The sequence below is a fragment of the Pocillopora damicornis genome, chromosome 13 (genome assembly GCF_964200805.1).
Source record: "Pocillopora damicornis chromosome 13, jaPocDami1.2, whole genome shotgun sequence".
NCBI lineage: Eukaryota > Metazoa > Cnidaria > Anthozoa > Scleractinia > Pocilloporidae > Pocillopora > Pocillopora damicornis.
This window is the reverse complement of record NC_142682.1, coordinates 5,251,999-5,278,161: the sequence shown is the minus strand read 5'-3', so window position 1 is coordinate 5,278,161 and position 26,163 is coordinate 5,251,999. Positions and strand designations below refer to the sequence as shown.

At 36.4% G+C, this 26,163-nt stretch overlaps 1 protein-coding gene and 1 long non-coding RNA gene across 2 annotated transcripts; one reads left to right on the top strand and one right to left on the bottom strand.

Moving 5' to 3' along the window:
• Positions 1-12,818: 12,818 nt before the first annotated feature.
• On the top strand, positions 12,819-21,451 carry LOC113682420 (uncharacterized). The gene is made up of 6 exons (XM_089192675.1): positions 12,819-12,977; positions 15,094-15,546; positions 16,953-17,093; positions 18,046-18,213; positions 19,728-20,353; positions 20,774-21,451. Exons 1-6 carry the CDS (start codon positions 12,902-12,904, stop codon positions 20,951-20,953), a joined length of 1,644 nt encoding a protein of 547 aa, XP_089048801.1. The 5' UTR covers positions 12,819-12,901; the 3' UTR covers positions 20,954-21,451.
• LOC149035120 (uncharacterized) lies at positions 19,489-20,923 on the bottom strand. Its single transcript, XR_016182611.1, has 2 exons — positions 20,789-20,923; positions 19,489-20,315 (listed from the first exon to the last, which is right to left on the bottom strand). It is a non-coding gene; the product is annotated as an uncharacterized LOC149035120 (long non-coding RNA).
• Positions 21,452-26,163: the final 4,712 nt, after the last annotated feature.

Below are 26,163 nucleotides of genomic sequence, written 5' to 3'. Positions count from 1 at the left end.
AATGCGGGATTTTTTTTCTGTCATTGATTGACAAACCACATCTCAATTTCTATTAAGAATCTCCTGGCGGTGTTGAGTAACAAAGAAGGCAGATTTGCCTTTTCTTTCTCTAAAGCACGGGTTACATAAGCGTCAGGTAATCCAAAGACACCAAAACCCAAAAAATACAACGAATGACTTTCTTCGTGTAAGAAGTAACACTCTTTAAGCCTTTTCGTGCCTGGCTAAGTACATACCAGCATCAGTTAACAATATTTGGAATGATGAAAAGGACTCGCTGTTAGAAACTTGAAAATGATTTCATTTCTTTCTTTAGCAGAGAGTTCTAGGGGCGAATAATCAATCAAACAGCGACGCGCGTATAGCCGCTTTGACCTAATCGACTATACTGGAAGAATTCACTTTTTAGGACTGTGTAACTTCTACGTCTGGCGTAGAAGTGGGTTAAATACTACTGAATAATGTAATCGTAAAAAGGTTTAACTCGTCACCTGGAAATCCATTCCAGTGAGTAACAGAGTCTAAGATAATTTTCGAGTATACTACCTTGAATAAAACAGCGTCATAAGGAGAGTCAATTCGTACAGTGTTAGGTAAAAAAGATGAGATAAGACAATTAGGTTTCGATTTATAGCTTTTTTTGAGCATAGAAATGAAATAAACTGAGGTATTTAATAGGTTCGTCGGTAGTTCTGAATGTAATGATTTCTACGTTTAATTTTCCCTATTGCTTTGTGTCAGGGTCGACTCGAAGGCCACAAACACTAAAACCGACCCACATTCAATCTCTCAACATAAGGTGCAATATAACTATATCAATGTCGTCTGCCTCTATATTACAAACTTGTGTATGCTTCTACTTTTTATGCATTTCTTAATCCATTGAAATTTTAACTAGATTGCCAAAATGTTAAGTTATGAAAGATGAAATCAGACAATTAGGGTTCGATTTCTTTGATGTTTTGTGAGCATATAAGCCAAATAAATTGAGGTATTTGACAGGTTCTTAAGTATTGCTGAATTTAACGATTTCTATAGTTATTTTTATCTGTTGTTTTGCGTCAGGGTCAACTTGGAGGCCACAAACACCGGAAAATACTCGTTTTAGAGAATCAAGAACAAAGGTGGAAAAACTCTACACCCAACCGCCAAATGCAACATTTTTTACACTGCAAAATCGATCCACATTTAATATCCCAACACAAGGTACAATGTAACTATATCGACGTCGTCTGTCTATATTGTAAACATGTTTACGCTTTTATTTGTTTTTATACAGATTTTTATATTTGATTGCCATAGAGTTTCATTTCCTCATTTCGAATGTACCAATTTACAGCATTCACTTCTGGGGAGTAAAATCTTACATTGTTCTCTTTACATAACACCAAAATAATGTTATAATGAATGACATCACCGTATTTCCCAAAACCTTTGTTATAAACCAGCAATAAATTTTTGTATGACAGTAGGAGGCGTACCCTATGCTCAGTCTAATAACTAATTCCACGAGTTGACCAGGGAAAGAGGAGATCGATTTTAGCCAATGACGAGAGTAACAAAACTGAACATCTTAATAAAAATGTTTCAAGCAGGGAGGAGTAGAGAGGTAACTCGTCAGTTTATAGAAAATGTGAACCTTTAATATTCCAACGATCTATCACAGTTTGTGAAAAGCAACATTCTATTTCGCTTGGTTATGAACTTAACTTTATCTATCCTTTTTTCGTTTTCGGTTCAATCAGCCTTCGTTTTTCAGAAAACCAATGGGATTAATACTTTTTTTCTTGTTCAGGGACTACGTTTGAGAATACCTTTAGTGAATCGTCATCGCGAAGCGTTTCAACTGGCGAGTTATATTTGGTGTTGATCGTCATAGTGTTTCTGGTCATTTTTATCGTGGCAATTGCATTCGTATTCGGAATAATATTTTATCGGCGACACCAAAGTCATAAAAACCAAGGCAAGTTTCTCGCATCATTTGCGTCAATTTTTTTTTTTTTTTAATAGAATGATACGATGATCGAAATATTGAAGCACGAAGTGGAAGTTATTCCCTTGTCTGGTATAGTACACTTCTGAGGTGATGTGAAGCCTTAAGAGAGGATGTCAGCATCCATCGAACAAATTTGAAATATTGTGGCAAGTTGTCCAAAATTCGTTTTCTCTCCTACTTTCATATCTTGTAGCCCAATATGTTCTCATAATTGTGGTGTAGTTTTTTTGTGAAAATATATTTTAGTTTTCGAGAAATGACTTTTTTCGTTCGAGCGATCAAATATGCAAATTTCATCGTCATTATTACCCGAGTTGTGTGACCTCATCTAACGAATGTACTAGACCTACCGTATTTCTGTGAACATAATTCTTTGTTTTATCATCTAAACTTAATCCCCTGCCGTTATTGAAGCTGGCAAAGAAATATTTATTTTTGGGTGAATATTTTTGTCCGACATACTTTTCCTATGTCGAAAAGTAGCATCAAAACAAAGACAGTTTTAACAATGACCGATATGACACAATCTACTGAGCTTCGAGCTTTTAAAAGAACAAAAGATGGTTATAAATTTACTGTAAAAATTCCCTTTTGTATTTGTGTTGTTCTATCTTGGGACGAACTCAAAGTCCGGCAAAATTTTCTTGATAGCGACTATGAAATACACATGGTACGCCTACTTGTCGCCAGCGTTAATTGGCATAAATCACCACAATTTGTAAAAAAGTCTAACATAACACTCTTACCTTGTTTATTTATGATTTTTATTAGCCTTTTCGATTATTATATTACGCCTGGGTATTACTTTTTGACAGGAGTCCAGGTTTTGCGTTGCGTTTTCCCCCTCCCTCATTTATATCACAAGTTAGTCACGCAATAATTTGATACCAACACAAGTGAATATTTACCATGTATAAAGATTTTTGTTTACGTTGAATTGGAAATTTTGAAATACGTGCTTCCTTCACTAATCGTTGTTTCAGCGGCAGCGAAGCAGTTAAAAGCGGGCTGTTGCTTCAACGCGACAGAAATTTTTAGTATTCAGAGAGGCGAGAAAAGGGCGATGCTCTGGGAATAACAACTTTTAAGGACCTTTTACATGATATCCGAATGAGTTTTGTACGAGAACGAGTTCATATCGGTTGTCACATAATAACCAGCGTAAAATTTATTCTAAACGAGTAATTTCTGAGTGAGTTTATTGGGGTTTTCATTACAGAACAAAACACTCATTCTGGACGACCTTTTCTGCCTGTGCAATGTAAACGCGACACGGCTCTTATATTTGTATGAATCCTCTGTAGGAGCGAGGGAAACATTGAAAAAAACAGAAAAGGACATCAAGACTTGTTTTTACAGGTTAATTGTTGCCACTCCCACACGGATAAGACTTAAGTACCTTTCATAATTCTATAGCGGTCGTTTTCGAAATTCCAGGCGCGCACCCCTGCCCTCTTATGTAAAGGGGTACCCCGGGGGTGCCGATACGTGCAGCACACTTGAAATTTAGCAAGGACAAATTCTGATGTGATTTTTGACGAAGAGAAACAAGTTTTGTCAGCGTCTAGTTGCTAGTGCAGAAGGGCCCTTTACCACCGTGTGCATAATTACGCCTCCCCCCAGACGGCAGAAAGCCAACAAAGTGTTCAAACATTAGTTAAAAAAACTCCGCCTCTGTCTGAATTTTTGGTAGCCTATTGACCAATTCCCAATCGAAACTTAAGTCTGATGTCACGCGTAATTTTGCTCACGGTGGTAAGTAGCCTACTTACCGAAGCCAGATTGTACGAATTTTCTAGACATCTTAAGCACTATCTGTGATACACGCTTGCCAATTCCCCTATCAGCTTTTGGAATCGACTTTACCCTACCTTTACCATGGCCGAACATTTCTTTTGGCACCCTACATCTGCAATTGGAACCACAAAGAGGAAAAAAAACATGACATCTAGAAAAACCTTTTAGGAATTACTGCATTCAGAAAACTAAAATGTCCAGACATCTTGAGTACTATCTGTGATACACGCTTGCCAATTCCCCTATCAGGTTTTGGAATCGACTTAACCCTACCTTTACCATGGCCGGACATTTCTTTTGGCACCCTACATTTGCTATTGGAACCACGAAGAGGAAAAAAAACCCATCTCTTGGTATTTCGGCGGTTGACTCATCTTTGAATTTCTGTGTCACGCTTGTCACGCAACTGATATAATAAGATAGAGAAGATATATAAACTGGAACTCAAATCTGGCTAGAATGTGGTAAAGAGTAATTAACGTGATCATCGAAACAGCTAATAAAATCTTAAGTAAACAAGGTAAGAGTGTTATGTAAGATTCTTTTGCAAATAGTAGTGATTTATGCCAGTTAACGGTGGCGACAAGTAGGCGCACCATGTGTATTTCATAGTCGCTATCAAGTAAATTTTGCCGGACTTTGAGTTCGTCTCAAGATAGAACAACACAAATACACAAATAAATTTTTACAGTAACCTTATAATCATCTTTTGTCTTTAAAAAGCTCGAAGCTCAGTAGATTGTGTCATATCGGTCATTGTTAAAACTGTCTTTGTTTTGATGCTACTTTTCGACATAGGAAAAGTATGCCGGACAAAATTATTCACCCAAAAATAAATATTCCTTTGTCAGCTTCAATAACGGCAGGGGATTAAGTTTAGATAATAAAACAAAGAATTATTGTCACATGAAATACGGTAGGTCTAGTAGATTCGTTAGATGAGGTCACACAACTCCGGCAATATTCACCGTGAAAATTTGCATATTTGAGCGGTCGAACGAAAAAAATCATTTCTCGAAAACTAAAACAAACTTTTACAAAAAAATACACCAAAATTATTAGAACATATTGGGCTACAAAATATGAAAGTAGGAGGGAAAACAAATTTGGGTGACTTGCCGCTGTTTGTTTGATGCATGCTGACTTTAGCTCGTAAGATTCTTTTCAAGGCTAGCTCTACCACTTCTTCATAAAGTGGCTTCCTTTTTTATGACGGAATGCATCCTTATTACACGTGTTCATTATTTATACCCTTATACCTCATCCCCCCCCCCTTCAGATTTCAGTTTTCATAAATGGAAAAATAGAATGTGCCGTTGTCTCGCATTTTCTCAGGTTTGTGGGACCAAAAAATTTGGCTTAATAGCCACTCCTCTCTAAGACTACATTTGATGGTCTTTTTCCAGTTTTCTTCAAATGTTACTTTTACTGTGCCTTGATCCTTTGTGTTTAAGGCGAATTCTTCGACAAGCATTTTATGGTGCTTTTGGCTTTTTTGAAGACCGAAAATGAAAAAGAGTTTCCCAAAGTTTTTCAAGTTTTTGATTCCCTGTGTGCACGCGGGGAATAACCGAGCTCTTTTAATACCTCCGGTGTTCTAATCAATTTTAGTGAATATGGTAAAATTTTTAATAAGTAATTAACATATTTAGCAAACTCTTCCTGAGAAAGTAATGAAAGTATCTAAGGGAGAACAAAACACCTTACTCCCAACTGGAGATAAGACCCTGTCTCCTCCTTGTTATAATTATTTTGGAGGGAATGGGTCTGTAGATTGCACATCGGAGGTTTGTTTACATCTTATCTTCGTTTTCTATTAACACGTACTTGCGTCCCTTTTTTTTCCATCGGCAACGACGATGCTGATGTGTTTTATTATGAAAACAACCATACGGCAAGTAGTATACAGTAGTATATGCTAATCTTTAGAACTCCGTTAACTGAATTTTTTTCTTTTTTAATTGAACTCATCAAATCATCAAATTTTTTTTCCAGATTTTGAACATAAAAAGCCATAGAGTTTTTAAATAAATTCTCTGGGAAACTTAGTGTCCACGAAAAGAATTTTAAATGACGAGAGAGCATTTCCGATTTAGCTTTGAGTTTAAGGTGCTTTGGATTATAAAAATTAGTATTAAAATGTCACAGAGCGAAAAAAGTTCAAATGTACCCACCAGGCTTTTTTTTGGTACATATCAAATGATAATAAAAATTATTCTTATTGTATAGACAATGGATTTTTTTAAACCTCATTTCTGACGAGCCATTATAACCTTTCCTCTATGGAAAATTTGAGTGTTTTCTTATTTGGTGCATCATATTTGCTTTTAAGTATATATGTGACTTACATCCTAAACAGTATGCTACTTTTCTCTTTAAATCTACGTTCGAGGGCAGAATACCACGCTACCCTAAAACAAAAGTGCAAAATGTGAGCTTTATGAATATATCCTAATATATTCCAACCCCGCCAAGTCAGAGAGAATATCATTTTGCCTTACAGATCACCTTCAGATCACCTTCACCATCGGCTCACTTGCACCTATAAGGTGCCCCAGAGTTCCGAACTGCAATCGATCGATCCTGTGCTTATTCAACAAATGCAGAGCTCTGCCGAGCTTACTGTACACGTAACCCTTTCACAGACGGGATCTGGGCCGGCCACCCATGAGATATTGAGCGACTGCGTAAAAGAGTCCGAGTATGATGACGTAGATAAGATTAATCGAAAGTCAAGGTCAGACAGCGAGGGATATTCATATATTCAAGAAAGAACACCTGAAAACACAATGTTGGTGAGTGGTGACAAAGGAATACAGTAGCCACGTACTTTGCGCGATAAAAAACAAAACTAAAAAATTGAAAACAAATCAAAGCAAAAAGACAACACTGATCTTGTCAGCTTATCATATTCGTGTCGTTTTTTTTCCTCGTTAGCTACTATGTTGCTAATGTTATTCGGTGTCGCTGGTTTCACGACTTACCTAAACGATATCATTCACTTTTTATGATCTAGAAGCCCCTTCCATACCGTGGTCTTGTGTACGCAGATCTGGTCCATTCCCGAGAAAGTAGCGCAAAGCTTGTCAAAGAACAGTCCCAAACAGAGTACGCCCAAATCGATCATGCCAAGACAGCATGCGTGATGATATCGCAGCACAATCTGGAGGAAAAAGAGAAAGGCGAACATCAGTGAACTCTGTTTGTTTCCAATCCTAAAAATAATTTCGTGAAGAACATACAAATCAACTCAAACCTTAAAGGAAAATGATAAAATTGTTGTGGAAACAATTATCATTAATCAATTTTCTTGTCATTATAAGTAACTGACTATTTTGGAAAAAGTGATGGTGTCCATCATCCTCTATTATCTGTTAGAAAACTATGAAAGTATATGTACTATGAAAGTATATGTATACAGGAAAGTGTCTTACATGTTTCCCAACGACCATTACAAGTTACCCTTTAGGATTAGTTTAACTACCAAATTTTACAAGGAAATTACTGTAACAATATGTAATTTTCTGTAACAGAATACTTAGGATGATTTACTTTAAGGCAAATAAGAAACGGGAAAAAATACAGTGTTGCTTACAAGAGATATGTTTTGTTAGCGATTAGTTGGAAATCAGCGTACTGCGCTCGGGCGTACTGAAGGAAAACCGCTATCTTTAAATTCTTTAAATCAAGCGAATTTAAGACATTATAATCATCTGGTAAAGTATAAAACTTTGAAAATATCCTTAACTTCGTTAGTCTTTTAATATTTAAGTCATACATTCCTAAGGTCTGTAAGGAAGGGTACTCCGACAATGTTTTATTTTGTTTTATGCGTATGAATTATATTATGTTTCGGTCACTAAGCTTTGAAATTCAAGTGACCACTTATCTTCCAAACTGACTATTCATGAAAAGGACATCAGCAGCAACGGCCTAACTATCACAGCAGTCAAACGTTGGGCGTGCGTAAGGGGATCAATTTTCGCCGGCCGTGCGCCAATTTCCCGCTCACAATTTCGAGGGAAAACTTAAAAAAATCTTTTAACCACCTAAAATATAGTCGTTAAGTACAAAACTTGGCAAATTTTAAACGTTGGTCGATAAAAGAACCTTCACCGTAAAAATTTTTTCATCTTATCATAAGGAAGTAAGTTAACCATTAGTCGTAAAATGGCCAAATTTTTTTAAAATGTTAGTCGAAAAACCATCATCTCACTGATACCTCCTTTAAAAGAGAACAAAAAAGGGAAAGGAAAACTCCGCTTATATAGTATAGTAGGAAAAGTTTTGTCTGACGAGCGCTTAGGCGCGAAACTCAGAGTAACAGAGAATCGATGCGTCCTCTTTAATTCATTCACTTATATATACTCAGCTCTGCTACCACAGCATTGAGCACTTTATGCCAAGGTAGACTCTACTCCATATATATATAAATATATATATATATATAAATATATATATATATATATATATATATATATATATATATATATATATAGATAGATATAGATATATAGATATATTTACATATATGTTGTTTCAAGGAGTACCAGACAGTTAATAACTCAAAGGTTTAAGGCTTATGTTTTTATTTTAGCTTCTCATCTTTTGTCTTTCTCGATACACTGAGTTCTGCTCTGTTAGATCATTTAGAAGACGCCCAGACATTACGTTGTTATTTTGTTATTTGGTTATTACATTACGTTGTTATTTTGTTATTTGGTTATTACATTACGTTACTATTTTGTTTTTATTAAGCTAAGAGAAATGTCATAAGAGAGATACTTTAAAATCAAATACAAACCCAGAGCTTTAAAAATCGGTTCAGACAGTAGTAGAAAATTGTATGTTGGGACGGGCAAGGGGAATACGTCAACAATTATGAAAGGTAGGATGTAATATATGAAAAAAAAAAATTAATAAATAAATAAACAAATAAATAAATAAAGCTTGCTCCTTGCTCTGCTTCGTTTGGTTACTGTAAAGGGATAATGTTAAGTAACACTGCTTGTCAATTAATTAATCTACGTGAAGTGGTTAAGTCATGATGGAAACCTAGCCAACATTGGTTAAGTTCGTCAGCTGCAATCGTTCACTCTCCAACGAGAAGATTAAAAGTTATTCAAGTGAAGATTAAGTATCACGCGCAAAGTGGATCAAAAAATAATTGACGAGATGAGTCATCTTACAGTTTGTGTATGGCACTGACAATGTGCAAACATATTCACATGCCATAAAGCGAAAGTTCAAAACATGGTACAAATTTTCGGCGAAACAGTTATCAGTAATCATTCGTTCTGTCATTACAAATAACGGCCTTTTTTAGTAGAAATAAATTAAATGGTTGGTATCGTGATGATTGTAACAATATGAAATGTTGTGTATTAGAATACTTTGGATGAATCACTTTAAATTAAGGTACATGGAATAACGAAAAAAAAGACAATGTTTCTCACAAGGGATAAGTTTGTACAGCGATTAGTTGGAAACCAGCGCACTGCGCCAGGGCGTACTGAAGGAAAACCTTTCAAAAGTTCAAAGTACTTTGAACTTGGTGTTAAGTTCGGTGTAACAGGGAAGCTTTGTAAAGTCAAACAATCGAATGAATTCAAGAGACTATAATCGTTTGGTAAAGTATAAAACTTTGAAATATCCTTAATTTCTTTTCGCTTTTATAATTAAGTTCTAAATTCTCAAGGTCTAATGAATTTGAATTAAACTACAGCTTTAAATATGTCAAATTGTAGTACTCGTTTAAACATTTGTATTTTCAGACATCATTATATGGTGCATCATAAAACAAAACACAATAAATAAATGAACAATTTGATTTAATCAATGGGAAATATCTACTAACTCGATTAGAGTATTTGCGATGCATATTGGTCCTACTAATGAAAATGACACAACTGTCTGCCAGTAAATTCTGAACGGAAGGGTACTCCAGCAATGTTTATTTGTTTTATATGTATGAATTAAATTATGTTTCAGTCTCTAAGCTTTGAAATACAAGTGATCAGTTATCTTCCAAACTGACTATTCAAGTAAAGGAAATCAGTAACACCGGCTTGACTAACACAGCAATCAAACGTCTGGTACGTGTAAGGGAATCAAATTTCGCCGGCCAAGCGCAAAATACCCCTAAAAATTCCAAAGGACAACTTAAAAAGAAAACTGCTGTCCTGCAAAATGGGCGAAAGAATATTGCACGTTCATGGAAATATTCTAACCGCCTAAAAATATAGCTGTCAAGCACAAAAATTTGCGAATCCTAAACGTTAGTCGATGAAAGAACCTTAACCGTAAATTTTTTTTTCCGTTTTATTTTTATGAAAGGAAGGAAATTAACCATTAGCCGTAAAAAGCACACAAGTGAAAACTCTAAACTTTTGAAAACGCCTATATTAAAAAAATCAAACAAAACAAAACAAAGTATGACTCCAGGTAGGTGTAGTATAACTCGTGCGAGGCTATTTATATTTGACAGCCTGAAAGCACGCCTCCTAATCACCACAAGTTTCACACATGCACAAACGTTTGACTGTTATGTCTACTCGGCTGTGCATCGTGATCCACTCTTTTGTTTTTACCACACTTTGTCGTCATATGTGATCTATTCCTAAACAGACGTACGGTAACGCGGAGTTCATTTGTTAATTAGGTAGTCATAACCACAAACTTCCAGTTGCATCATACACTGTATTATCGATTCCGGCCTCTCTCGCGAAGTTAATGAGATAGCGACAGTGTATCGAGTTCTAGTGTTAAAAAGAATCGGTCCAACTCTTCCTACGATGTTAAAGTAGCAACTGTAATCGATCATCAATGGTTTATCGATGGATAAGCCTGAACCAATTATCAGAGATTCTTGGTCATGGGAAATTTCACATTTGATTATGGGATCATAGGAAAAAAAAATGTTATTCGTCTATTACGAACATGTTAAAAAAAATGTGAATGGAAATATACGAGCCGTGTAAAATCACCATGGTCCAGCTCGTTTAGCAAGTTCTTTGTGGCTCGGCCGAATTGTTTCTTGTAACAAATAAACAACATCCTACATTGTTTTCGGCCTTCATACACACCCTCTTCCCCTGTTGCTTGACGTCGTCACCTAATTCCCTGTTTCCAGTTCGTGGCTAATTTAACTGTTTTCTCAAATAAAAAACAAAAAAAGCAAAAAAAAATAAACCACATTTTCACAAGTTTTCGTCAGCAACGGGCAGGATTACGAACAATTAGGACGATTGATCGGAAAATAGAAAATTTAGTACGTCAGAGTTAGGTGGAGCCTTTTCAAAGCACTTCCTAAATCAGTTCAAAATGTGACACAGCAATTTAGAAATCCTGCGAAGACGTAGGTAGACAGACATGATCAGACCCTCAACATAAGGAAATGAGCCATCGTATCACGTGGGCTAAATAATTTAGTGAGAAAAGATAATTCGCGAGATTTGATCCGGAATTAGGTCGAGATCGCGTTCATTTGACCAAATTTTTCCGGAGTCCGATAGGATCATCCGATCACTTGCCTCGTTCTACTGTATGCCTCGTAAAATTAAAAGCTTTTCTGTAAGACGCGAAATTAAATTGCCAAATCACACTTTGTTTATTTTGATGGCTGGCTGGGGATCTTAATCAGCTGGTTGACTCAGTGCTGAATCTTAAGAAGAATTTCGAACGCTACATTCTACAGTCTTTCGAGAAATAAAGTCAATGACCAAATATTTCCGGAAAATTTCATGAAAAATACATAAAATAGATTTTTATGCAGTTGAATAAATATATGGATTGCGTGACTTTATTAAGATTGATTGGAATTCATGAAGTCTGAATTTAAGTCAACCGAAAAAGGCCCCAAGCTCCTTAATCTGGCTTATATGTAAGTATCTTACTCGAATGAAAGCTTTAATTCATTAAAATCAGATTACGCATCGATTTATTTAGTTACTTTTTTTGTTGTTTTTTTTTTGTTCAAGCGTTATCATCGCTGAAGCGATAGTCAGGCGTGAGCCCAAGTTACAGACGCAGTGACCGCAATCACTTTCATATACATGTCCACATGCACGTAGGTTTAAATTTCTCTTGACTCGTTCGAATATTATTGTCTCAAGCAATACCAATCAGTTAATGACTCAAACGTTTAGGACTTGCATTTGTATTTGGTCTTATTTAAGCAATGTGCAAATATTTCAAAATTATCGAATTGGAAAAGTATCGGCCTTCTTCATCAGTCTGAGACTTCCTGCATGGAAAATGTGAAATATCACAAAATCTGCATATCGCCTTGATGTTCAACCGTTTGGTTACCGGGAATTGTTCAATGAATCTAGATCGATAACAGCCCTAAAAACTCGCGTTAATCACCCAAATTCGATGAAGCGCTGTCCTGTGTGCTGTTGTTCTAATTCTATTGGAACAACAGCACACGTCCATATAATACACATCCTTCTCCTATTGGTAACTTATGATGCAGTACATGTCAGCATAGAGATGCATTATATTCATTGTACACTCTGTAGCTTCCTTTAGCTAATAAATATGTTATTTATCGATAATCTGAATTTTTTCCTTTTGTCTTCTCAAGGAGCTTGACACCATGGTAGAAACATCGTTACGTTATGCAACAGTACAGAACAAATCACTCGAGTGACATGGGCTTTTTTTTTTTTTTTTTCAGTTTTTAGAATATTGCTGTAGCCCAGTAGTATCTGGTGTGAGTTTAGTGAATTCTGAACCACATCATTATCGTGTGTATACTGACAGCTCAAGGATTACTAAACAAAATGAAATTAGATAAAGTGGGATTAATGACGCTTTGTACGGTAAATTATCCTGGATGTAGGGCCAACTCCTCCGCCCCTACGTTTCATGCCAGTGTATCTATTTTTACAAAACAAAGCGTATAGTACTTAAAAATAGATTTAGGAAGTATTGCCACATCGAAAAAAAACAAACAAACAAACAAGCAAAGGCAAGCCTTCCGTCAGCTCTGTTCCTTAAACACCTTAAGTTTACTTAAGGTGTTTAAATTTAAATTAAATTTCGATTTCAACCTCACTGAACATTTCGACAGTATTTGCGCTAAATTGGAGTCTACAGGATATTATGAGGAACGCTACCTGTACTTTTTTACTGTTTGCATTTGGCGTTGCCAATGCTACTGAAGACCAAGTCACCGATGGTAAGCACATTCATCCTTAAGTATTACATAATTATACTTTTAATTCATCTTCGTAAAATATAAACTAAAGACAATCAAACGTGTACACTACAAATGTGTCTTTCTTGCGGGGATTCCGCTACGACTGACCCAACGCTTCCCTTTGCAAGAAAGTCCGGTTTGTAGACACTCGGCAAGAAAAGCAAACAGGGTCGACCGATGGTTGGGGAAAAATTTGAAAAGGATATGAGTCGATTATCATAACTTGATGCTCTACAAATCAGCTTCCCTCAGCTTCCGTCAGCTCTGTTCCTCAAACACCTCAAACAATTTTGATTTCAACTTCACTGAACATTTTCGACAGTTTCTGCGCTAAATTGGAATTTAAGGGAGATTTTGAAGACCGCTATTTGCACTATATTTCAGTTTGCATTTGATGTTACTAATGCTACTGAAAACCATGCCACCAATGGTAAACACATTTATCCTTAGGTATTTAATCATACATTTAATTCATCCTCGCAGAATATTTACGGAAGGCCCTAAAACGTGCGCACTAACTGAAATGTATATTTCTTGCGGGACTCCGGTCCGCTTCACCTATCGTAAAGCCTTTCTTTGTTGGAAGTACGCTAGGTTTGTATATATTCGGCAAGAAGGGTCGGCGTATGGGTTGGGAAAAAAAAAAATTGAAAAGGATATGAGTCGATTATCATAACTCGATGCTCTACAAATCAGCTTTGAGGAACCTGCGGGAAACTGCTCTAATCCCCGCCACTTATAAAGCCAGCGCAAAAGCCGAAAAATGTATCATTTTTGAGGGAATAGTTAAAGCCTTACCATCATGGTATATCACAAAGAGAACCCAGAGTCCTTCAGAAAATCTAAATCAGCAGTTTGTTAAAGGCAACTTTAATAGAGATATTAAAATAAAATTAGTTAACTTCTCAACAACAGCTGTAATTTTGATCAAAAACTATGAGTTCAAACATCTCGATCAACCTGCACAATATGAGATTATCATGCGACTCCCTCCATAATTGTCTTCAATGTTTTAATTACTCTAATTATGATTGTCATTATTATCGTCACCATCATTACTACTTTTATCACTATGCCATTGTCGTCAGTTCAGATGACGTTCTGGTCTACTTACGGCGCAGTTTTAACGGGCGTCTACTTCTATGTTTCATTTTGCCCTACATCGAAGACATACGAAGGACGGTCAGCAATTGATATGCATCTCTCGGGCGTCAATCTTTTAACTACGCATGATTAGCAAAACACACGCAGGTTGAATCGTGTCTTAGTGTTCCGCCGGCGACCTCTTTTGGCCGAATGAACTACACCAAGCGAGTATGATTTAACGGGTGATAAGCGTGGACTGTGACAAATTTACCTGGTCAAAGGAATTTTGCGCTACGCTATATTTAATTAACCTCAAAATACACGTAGATGTTTCTTACTTTTCTGAGAAGGAAATAGCGTCTGAGCGCAACTTAGACGAAGATATCTGCCATACGCGTATTACTGAAGCGCTCCTTGTCCATATCATGACACGAGTCACTAAAAGGTTTGTCGGTGATATTTGAGCATGCCACGAAATAGATTTGTCTTCTAGAATGAAAAAACCTTGCTTATTTTCAATAATCCTTGTTCTAATTCGAAAAATGCACGCGATCAAGAGCTTCATGTCACGGGTAAGGACAATGTGTATGTTTGAAGCTTCATGCTTCATGTTTCAATTCTGAATTAATTTTTTATCTAATTCCCCTTTCCTTTTAAGTGACCAGGCCTCCATTTTAGAGAAATGTGGAAAGTGGTCCACAATTTGCTGACATATAAGGAAACAAGTCGAACGATTCGGATAAATAGCGTATGTCATTCATACACTCTAACTTTTCCTTTTCTTGCCTATGGCTTACCATTTGGTTTCGCATTTCTTTCGGACGCGAAGTAACAGAATTATCACAAATATGATAGATGCCAAGAAGGGAAAAAATGAATATGTAAGGCGGATATTACAACCAAAGGCTATAGAAGCTAGAAGAAATATAGGTGTCTTCTTTTTGCTTAGCACTTTGTCTAGAATAAGCTTGGAAAAGTAAAGCATTTTTTCTTTCTTATCCACATGCAGACGACAGCAGTAATTGCACACATGTGTACAATGGCTCTAGTTACACATTCCACCCGAACAATTCGGAGAATTGGAACTCCTGGTCCAATAGCAGATATCTGTGCAAGCAGACTGGATATGATCTGGTTTCCATCGAAAGTTATGGGGAATGGAGCTTTTTAAGCCAAACTATCCAGAAATTTGAAACAAAGGAATACTCTATCGGGCTTAAGAAAGATATATCGTCCGGAGAGTGGAGATGGATAAGTGATAATAGCACGGTAAATGCGACAATCAAGGGAGCGTGGCCTTGGGCACCAAATGAACCAGACAACCGCTCAAAGCCAGAAAATTGCGTACAAATGTACAAGACATACGGAGGCCCTGGGCGGTATAATAATATACGATGTGACGTTGGATTGGCACTAGCAGGGTATATATGTGAGAAGTCTGTTGAATGTACCGTTAGAGAAGGTGGGTAGAAACGTCCACAAAGTTTACAGAAGGATTGTAAATACACAGCGCTATGATACGACTAAGCCATTCTAAATACGTTCTAACTTTGATAATTTGAACATGCTATAACTCATTCGAGTTGTGAAGATACCGCTCGCGTAATTGTATCTCATTGCAGCCCAAGCAGAATAATTAAATGCACCGTCATAACGGCTCGGCTTATCGGAGTAGGAGCAGAAAAATGAAAGCCACAAATGCATAATTTCACCATATGAATTTGATGGCCGCAGGTTTATCAATACTTTTGCCGACCTCGTTTCCTCAGCCAAGAACCTCATTTGGACCTCGCTTTACTGTTCCAATAAGCTAATGCTGGTAATGCTGAGATGATTGTTACCCCACATTGTTTTCGATCCTTTTCCTGAATCATGAAGCATGTTTAGGTATTCCGGTACAAGTCACTTGATGACGTCATGCCCAAATGCAAGTGAAATTCCCAAACCAGAAAACTACTAGTCAATGAAACCTCGAGATAAAGCTCAAGTGACTCGTTATCAAAGCAATCTTTTTGCTTAACGTTTTCAAATTTGTTAATAAAAAAGAGAAATTCAAGTAGATATATCGTCCTGACTGAGGGGAAATGCGGGATTTTTTTTTCTGTCATTGATAGACAAACCACATCCCAATTTCTATTGAGAATCTCCTGGCGGAGTTGAGTAGCAAAGAAGGCAGAGTTGCCTTTTCTTTCTCTAAAGCACGGGCTACATAAGCGTCAGGTAATCCAAAGAGACCAAAACCAAAAAAATAGATCGAATGACTTTCTTCGTGTAAGAAGTAACGTTCTTTAAGCCTTTTTGTGCCTGGTTAAGTACCTATTAGCATCAGTTAACAATCTTTGGAATGATGAAAGGGCTCGTTATTAGAAACTTGAAAATGATTTCGTTTCTTTCTTTAGCAGAGAGTTTTAGGGGCGAATAATCAATCAAACAGCGACGCGCGTATAGCCGCTTTGACGTAATCGACTATACTGGAATTCTAGTAGTGAAAATATGCAGCGACTCTAAAGAATGAAAATAATTCACTTTTTAGGGCTATGTAACTTTCACGTCTGGCGTAGAGGTGGGTTTAATACTACTGAATAACATAATCATAAAAAGGTTTCACTCATCACCTGAAAATCCATTCCAATAAGTAACAGAGTCTAAGATCATTTTTGTGTATACCACCTTGAAAGAAACGGCATCGTAAGGAGAGTCAATTCGTACAGTGTTAGGTAAAAAAAGATGAGATAAGACAATTAGGTTTCGATTTATAAGTATTTTTTTAATTATAGAAATGAAATAAACTGAGGTATTTAATAGGTTCGTGGGTAGTTCTGAATGTAATGATTTCTACGTTTAATTTTCTCTATTGCTTTGCGTCAGGGTCAACTCGGAGGCCAAAAACACTGGAGACTACTCGTTTTAAAGAATCAACAACAAAGAAGGCAAAACTCGAAACACAACCATCAAATGCAAGACCTTCAACACTGCAAAACCGACCCATATTCAATCTCTCAACACAAGGTACAATGTAACTATATCAATGTCGTCTGCGTCTATATTACAAACGTGTGTATGCTTCTACTTGGAAATTAACTAGATTGCCAAAGTGTTAAGTTAAGAAAGGTGAAATCAAACAATTAGGGTTCAATTTTTTGATGTTTTGTGAGCATGTAAGTAAAATAAATTGAGGTATTTGACAGGTTCTTAGGTATTGCTGAATGTAACGATTTCTATAGTTATTTTTATCTGTTGCTTTGCGTCAGGGTCAACTCGGAGGCCACAAACACCGGAAACTACTCGTTTTAGAGAATCGAGAACAAAGGTGGAAAAACTCTACACCCAACAAACAAATGCAACATTTTTTACACCGCAAAACCGACCCACATTTAATCTCCCAACACGAGCTACAATGTAACTATATCAATTTCTTTACGCTTCTAGTTCTTTTTATTCATAATTTTATATTTGATTGCCATAGAGTTTTATTTCCTCATTTCGAATGTACCAATTTACAGCATTCACTTCTGGGGAGTAAAATCTTACATTGCTCACTTTACATAACACCAAAATAATGTTATCATGAATGACATCTCCGTATTTCCCAAACCTTTGTTATAAACCGGCAATAAATTTTAGTATGACAGTATAAAATGTACCCCTATGCTCAGTCTAATAACTTATTCCACGAGTTGACCAGGGAAACAGAGGAGATCGATTTTAGAAAATGACGAGAGTAACAAAGCTGAAGATCTTAATAAAAATGTTTCGAGCAGAGAAGAGTAGAAATGTAACTCGTGAGTTTATAGAAAATTTGAACCTTTAATATTCCAATGATCGATCACAGTTTGTGAAAAGCAACATTCTATTTCGCTAGGTTATTAACTTAACTTAATCTATCCTTTTTTCGTTTTCAGTTCAATCAGCTTTCGTTTTTCAGAAAACCAATAAGATCAATATTGTTTTTCTTGTTCAGGGACTACGTTTGAGAATACCTTTAGTGAATCGTCATCGCAAAACGTTTCAACTGGCGAGTTAAACTTGGTGTTGACCGTCATAGTGCTTCTGGTCATTTTTATCGTGGTCATTGCAGTCGTATTCGGAATATTGTTTTACCGGCGACGCCAAAGTCATAAGAACCAAGGCAAGTTTCTTGCATCATTTAGGTTTTTTCTTTTTTTTTTTTTCTTTCTTTTTTTTTTTTTTTTTAATATAATGATACGATATTCGAAATAATGAAGCACGAAGTGGAAGTCATTCCCTTGCCTGGTACAGTATACTTCTGAGGTGATGTGAAGCCTTATGGTTCTTTACAAAGCTAGTTCTTCCATCAAATGACTTCCTTTTTTATGACGGAATGCATCCTTATTACACTCGTTCATTATTTATACCCTTATACCCCACCCCCCTTTTAAAATTTCAGTTTTCGAAAATGGAAAAACAGAATGTGCCGTTGTCTCGCATTTTCTCAGGTTTGTGGGACCAAAAAAAATTGGCTTAATAGCCCCTCCTCTCTGAGACTACATCATTACATTAGATGGTCTTTTTCCAGTTTTCTTCAAATGTTACTTTTACTGTATCTTGATCCTTTGTGTTTAAGGCGGATTCTTCCACAAGCATTTTAAGGTGCTTTTGGCTGTTTTGAAGACCGAAAACGTAGAGGAGTTTCCCAAATTTTTTCAAGTTTTTGATTGCCTGTGTGCATGCAGGGAATAACCAAGCTCTTTGAAAACCTCCGGTTTTCTAATCAATTTTAGTGAAAATGGTAAAAAATTGAATAAATAATCAACATATTTGGCAAACTCTTCCTGAGATCGTGATAAAAGTATCAAGGGGGGAACAAAATACTTTACTCCCAACTGGAAATAAGTTCCTGTCCCCTCCTTGTTATAATTAATTTTGAGGGGAGGGGTCTGGAGAGTGCACATCGGAGGGTTGTTTATATCCTATCTTCGCGTTCTAATAACATGTTTTTTCTTCCCTTTTTTTTTCGATCGGCAACGACGATGCTGATGTGTTTTATCATGAAAACAACAATACGGCAAGTAGTATACAGTAGTATACACTAATCTTTAGAATTCCGTTAACTGAATTTTTTTTTTTTTTAATGAACTCATCAAAATTTTTTTCCAGATTTTCAACATAGAAAGCCATAGAGTTTTTAAATAAATTTTCCGGGAAACTTAGTGTCCACGAGAATAATTTTCAATGACGAGAGAGCATTTCCGATTTAGCTTTGAGTTTAAGGTAATTTGGATTATAAAAATTAATATTAAAATGACACAGAGCAAAAACTGTTCAAATGTACCCACCAGGCTTTTTTTTGGTACATATCAAATGACAATAAGAATTATTCTTATTGTCTAGACAATAGATTGTTTCCCCATCTAGACCTCATTTCTGACGAACCGTTATAACCTTTCCTCGATGAAAAATTTGAGTTTTATTTTTATTTGGTGCATCATATTTGCTTTTAAGTATATATGTGACTTACATCCTAAACAGTGTTACTTTTCTATTAAAATCTACGTTCGAGGGCAGAATACCACGCTACCCTAAAACAAAAGTGCAAAATGTGAGCTTTTTGAATATATCCTAATATATTCCAGTCCCGCTAAGTGAGAGAGAATATAATTTTGCCATACAGATCACCTTCAGATCACGCTCACGATCGGGTCAATTGCACCTATGAGGTACCCCTGAGTTCCGAACTGCAATCGATCGATCCTGTGCTTATTCAACAAATGCAGAGCTCTGCCGAGCTTACTGTACACTTAACCCTTTCACAAACGGAATCTGTGCCGGCCACCTACGAGACAGTAGGCGACTGCAAAAAGGAGTGCGAGTGGGATAATATAGATGAGACTAATCGAAAGTCAAGGTCAGTAAGAGAGGGATATTCAGATATTCAAGAAAGAGCACGGGAAAACACAGTGTTGGTGAGTGGTGAAAAAGGAATACAGCAGCCACATACTTTGTGCGACAATAAAGAAGAAAACAAGGATCATGTTTACGCTGTTGTTCAAAAAGAACAAAAGGACAGAGCCAGTTCTAAAGCAAACACTCTCAAAACACCATCAGACCGCCCTCAAGAAGGAACAAGAGGGTCACTTGTGAACTGGGGCTCCTACGTCGACTGTGTTGATCGTTCGTCGCATCCAACTGATTCATGGCTTGGAAACAACGCAAAGGCTGCAGAGAGCAAAACACCACAGGCTGGCGGGAACATTGAATATTTGTACGCAGCTGTTCACAAGACAAAAAGGAAGAAGAAACCGCCACAGGTAATACATTTCACAAATCCGAACAAGAACAATTTTTTTTTTTTTTTTTTTTTTTTTTTTTTTTAATGAAGACCTGTTTTGCCTTCAATGCTGTTGAATCTAAGGAAAAAATATTGACCCATTCATCTCTTCGATTCAAAATATAAACCGATGACAATGAAACGTGCAGCTGAAATAGGCAGATGGACTTGATTTTAAGTATCTAAAGGTTCTTCTAAAAACTGCACAGGTATATCAAAACTAACAGACAAACGAACAAAAATAAACCAAAAACAAATCAAAGCAAAAAGACAACACTAATCTTGTCAGCTTATCATATTCGTGTCATTTTTTCCTCATTAGCTACTATGTTGCTAATGTTATTCGGTGTCACTGGTTTTACGAATTTCCCATACGATATCATTCACTTTTATGATCTAGAAGCCCTCTCCATACCGTGGTCTTGTGTACGCAGATATGGTCCATTCCCGAGAAAGTAGCGCAAAGCTCGTCAAAGAACAGTCCCAAACCGTGTACGCCCAAATCAATCATGCCAAGACAGCATGCGTGATGATATCTCAGCAGAATCTGGAGAAAAAAGAGAAAGGCGAACATCAGTGAGCTCTGTTCGTTTCCAATCCTAAAAATAAGTTAATGAAGAACATAAAAATCAACTCAAACCTTAAAGAAAAATGATAAATTGTCTTGGAAACAATAATCATTAATCATCTGTCTTATCATTATAAATAACTGACTATTTTGGTAAAAATGATGGTGTCCATCATCCTCTATTATCTTTTAGAGAACTATGAAAATATATGTATACATTTAAGAGTCTTGCATGTTCCCCAACCACCATTACAAGTTACCCTTTAGGATTAGTTTAACTACCAATTTTTACAACGGTAAAATATTGTAACTATATGTAATCTTCTGTAACAAGATACTTAGGATGATTTACTTTAAGGCACATAAGAAACGGAAAAAAAACACAGTGTTACTTATAAGAGATAGGTTTTTTTTAGCGATTAGTTGGAAATCAGCCTACTGCGCTCGGGTGTACTGAAGGAAAATCTTTAAATTCTCTAAATCAAACGAATTTAAGACATTATAATCATCTGGTAAAGTATAAAACTTTGAAAATATCCTTAACTTCTTTTTCCTTTTTATATTTAAAATATATATTCCTAAGGTCTGTTGACGTTAATTAAACTTCAGCGTCAGCGTATTACTTGTTTAAACGGTTGTATTTTTTAAATTTCGCGGTATGGAGTATCGTAAAACAAAACACGATCAAAAAATGAACAATTTGATTTAATCAATGGGAAATTTTATAACGTGATTAGAGTGTTTGCGATAGATTAGTCCTATTAATGAAAATGACACAACTATCGGTCAGTAAATTCTGGACGGAAGGTTACTCCGACAATGTTCTACTTTGTTTTAAATGTATGAATTTCTTTATGTTTCAGTCACTAAGCTTTAAAATTCAAGCGACCACTTATCTTCCAAACTGACTATTCACGAAAAGAACATCAGTAACAACGGCTTAACTATCACAGCAGTCAAACGTCGGGCGTGCGTAAGGGGATCAATTTTCGCCGGCCGTGCGCCAATTTCCCGCTCAAAATTTCGAGGGAAAACTTAAAAAAGACAACTGCTGCCTCGCAAAATAGACGAATGAATATTGAAACTTTCATAGAAATATTTTAACCGCCTAAAAATATAGTCGTTAAGTGCAGAAATTTGCAAATTTTAAACGTTGGTCGATAAAGAACCTGCACCATAAAAATTTTTTTATCTTATCATATGGGGAAGGAAGTTAACCATTAGCCGTAAAATGGACAAACTTTTTAATGTTAGTCGAAAAGTCATTATCTCACTGATACCCCCTTTAAAAGGGAACAAAAGTAGGGAAAGGAAAACTCCACTTTTTGATTATAACCAGTTTTATTTGAAAAAAAAACATGAAGCTACATTGATTTGACAATCTGAGAGCAGGCCACTTACTCACAACATGCACAAACGTGTGACTGTCCACTCGGTTGCGCCTCGTAAGCCACCTTATTGTTTCCTACCAAATTTTGTCGTTACATGTGATCTATTCCTAAACAGAGGCATGATAACGTGGAGTTCATTTGTTAATTAGATAGTCACAACTACAAATTTTCTGTTACATCTAACACTGTATGATGAAGTTAAAGACATCTATTTTTGGGCCAAAAATAGATGTGCGTTAATGTGTAGCAGTCGGTAGCGAAAGAGTATCGAGTTCTCGTGTTAAGAAGAATCGGTCCAACTCTTTCTATGTATGGTAAAGTAGCCAATATAATTCGATTATCAATGATTTATCGATTGATATGCCTGAACCAATTATCAAAGATTCTTGGTCATGGGAAATTTCACAATCAAATGTGGAATGATAAAAAAATATGTTATTCATCTGTAACGAACATGTTACAAAAAAAGAAATGTGAATGTGAATACGAGCCGTGTAAATTCACTATGGTCCAGCCCGTTTAGCAAGTTCTTTATAGCTTAGACGATTTTCCAAGACGGACTCAGATCTTTAATCGTTCTTTGTGACAAATAAACAACACCCTTCATTGTTTTCGGCCTTTATACACACCCTTTTCCCCGTTTCTTGACCTCGTAACCTAGTTCCTTGTTTCCATTTCATGGCTAATTTAATCGTTGTCTTAAAAAAAAAACAAACAAACAAACAAAAAGTCCGCATTTCGCACAAGTTATCGCCGGCAATCGGTAAGGATTATAGGAAACTAAGAAAATCAGTACGTGTTAGGTGAAGCCTTTTCAAAGCACTTCTTTAATCAGTTTAAAACGTGACACAGCAAATCAGAAATCCCGCAGAGAAGTAAGTAGACACAGATGTGAACAGGCCCTCAACAAAAGGAAATAGGCCATTGTGTCACATGGACTAAATAATTTAGTAAGAAAAATATAATTATTTATATTTTGGAGCGCTGGGAAGTCGAGAACGTGTTCATTCGACAATTTTTTTTCCGAAGTCTAATAGGAATGATCCGATCACTTGAAGAAACAAACAAACAAAATAAATAAATAAAACTTGCTACTCACTCTGCCTCGCATGGTTATTGCAAAGGGATAATGCCAAGTAACATTGCTTGTCAAATAATTAATCTACGTGAACTTCATGGAAACTTAGCCAACATTGGTTAAGTTCGTCAGCTGCAATCGTTCACACTCCAACGAGAAGATTAAAAGTAATTCAAGTGAAGATTAAGTATCGCGCTCATAGTGGATCAAAAAACAAGTGACGAGATGAGTCATCTTACAGGTTGTATATAGCGGTGACAGTGTGTAAACATATTTCACATGCCATAAAGCCCTTGTGTAGCTGACTGCATACCCCGCCTTAAGTTACCTTGCAGAGCGGCTCAGTTTAAACAGAGCACTCAAGGGGGAGGAGGGTGGCAGGAGTTTAGGAGGGTGGCGAGGGGAGTTAAGAGGGTGGCGAGGGGGAGGAGGGAGGAGGGTGTTTGTAAATAAAAGGAACAAGAAGTGAGGAAGAACTTATTAAACGATCTATCCATTAAAATAGCAATAACTGATTATGAGTGCACTTTAAAAAAAAAAAAAACTCTGTCATAAAACTCAGCGTTCCTCGAAAAAGCCCTCTAAAAGAATTTCTGAGCTTCCCCACCCGTCCTTAACATAACCGTGGATTAATCCCCTCAATACCTTTAACTCACAGTCGTGGATATTACTTATTTTAGCTCTTTTTGAAGATCCCAGACTGTCAACAACAACTCAGAAGACAGTTGAAGATCCTAGTGACATAAAAACAAAGGATAGTCGCTCTTTTGGCCGCACTGTTCATCATCGCGTTGATCATCCTTAGCGCGGTTTTAGTTTTGCCACGAAACAGAAAACCAAATAGAGGTATTCCTGTAATCATATATTTTGTTTTGCTGTTATTATTTTTTTAAGGTAGAATTTTAAAACGTTTTTAACTTTTGAACCTTTTCCTGGGGAAGAGACAGTTTAACCTAAGAGAGGAGATTAGGAACGTACGTGTGTGCGTGCGTCTTAACAAAGACATACAAACAAAGAATTTAGAACAAGCTGGATTGAAACATGTGTCAACAAAGAAAAATGACTTAAGACTTGCAACTTTAAACTCTGGCGCCGTTTTAGGCCTATTTTCTCTGTTTCTCATCTTTATTTTAATCAGGGTCTGAAGTGGTGGGCAGACTAACAGGAATTGTCTTGCAATTTAGGTAATGTTCTAGAGATCAGTGTTCTGGAGTAAGGTGATGAAGTCTTAGTCTGCAGACTAAAAATTACCCTCTTGTTGAAAGAGTGGCTACACACTCTGCCTTAACCTCTCCCTCCCTTAGTAAGACCCCCTCTCAAAAGAATTGCCTCGGCATCGAAATTTGAAAAACATGGTAAAGTATCTCTACAAGATCAACGAAAATCCCAAGGTGAATCGAAAGAGTCTGAATAATTGGCCACTCAATGCGGTTTCTCTCAAATATTTTTTGTTTTGTTTTGTTATGTTTTTTATCATTTCCGTCTCGGGTTTATGTACGCATATGGTAGTATTATTAAAAATAATAGTATAGCTATATATAACTAATTACACAGAGAACATTTGCACAACTTCCTCATTTCATACTTCCTTAAGCATGCAACACTGCAGATACCCAAGACATACCGTGCATTAGTTCTGTGATCAGAGCTAGAGAACTAAAACGAAGTTTCCTCAGGAAGTTAAAATTCATCAAAGTTAGTCGGTAAAGGAAACGAGGAGATTGAAAAAACACAACTGAAAAATCAGTAATGCTCTAAATACTTTGTGAGAAAGTCATTTTATTCTACAAAGCTGGTTTCATTTGTAGGTAGCAAAACATGCCAACAAAATATGCTCTTTGAAATCCATTAACTAGTTTATCGCCTTACGATATAACCTGAGTGGGACCTGTTCATTTATAGAGTTTTATTACTTATCACATAACCAGGCTTAAAAGTCATTGAAAAAATGAAAATAAATACAATTGCACTTCGGTCTCAAGAATACGGGAAGTCGAAATACTGAATATCCCCTTGATAGTTTCCTACCCATGTTTACAGTCCATCGAGAGAGTTTTGAGTTGGGATATTTTCTTTAAACGTGGCTTTAAGCTTCGTTCACAATGCCTGACCCTGACGATCTCAATCCCGTCGGCGAGGCATCTTAAGAACACCAAAAATATCCAACGTAATACTCCCCTGCTTTAACTGAATAAATCAGAACACTTTGTGTCTTCTTTAATCTTTAACTTTATGCTAAAAGAGAAGCGACCGTGAGAGTTTGTGTTGTTTTATTATTCTAAATTTCTCTATTTCATATGCTTGTTCTTGGTTGAAATCGACTTGTTATTAATCTGTTTTTACAGTTTCCTTGAAGCGTGATCCCACTCAAAACTTCCGCTCATTCCAAGTCACACCTTGAGAGTGACCGGAATTGCGTCCATACCTTAATTGGTCGTCCAAGCGTAACTTTCACTTTCGTGACATTTTAAACTTTCTTATCGAAAACATTGGTTTCGGACGATGAATTTAGCGAGGATACATGCATTAATCGTGCTTATAATTGATTTGTTATTGCCGAGAACTGGTAAATGTAGAGGGAATTGAAGATAATCCTTGCCTTCATGAGTTATGTTCATGTTATATCGTCGTGATGCTCATAGATCAAGTCTGATATTCATTACGATATAATGGTTAGTAGCTTCTAAACAAAAGCAAAAAATAAAGATAAATGATAAGATAAAAAGGGCCACGTGGAAGATCTGTAAAGGAGT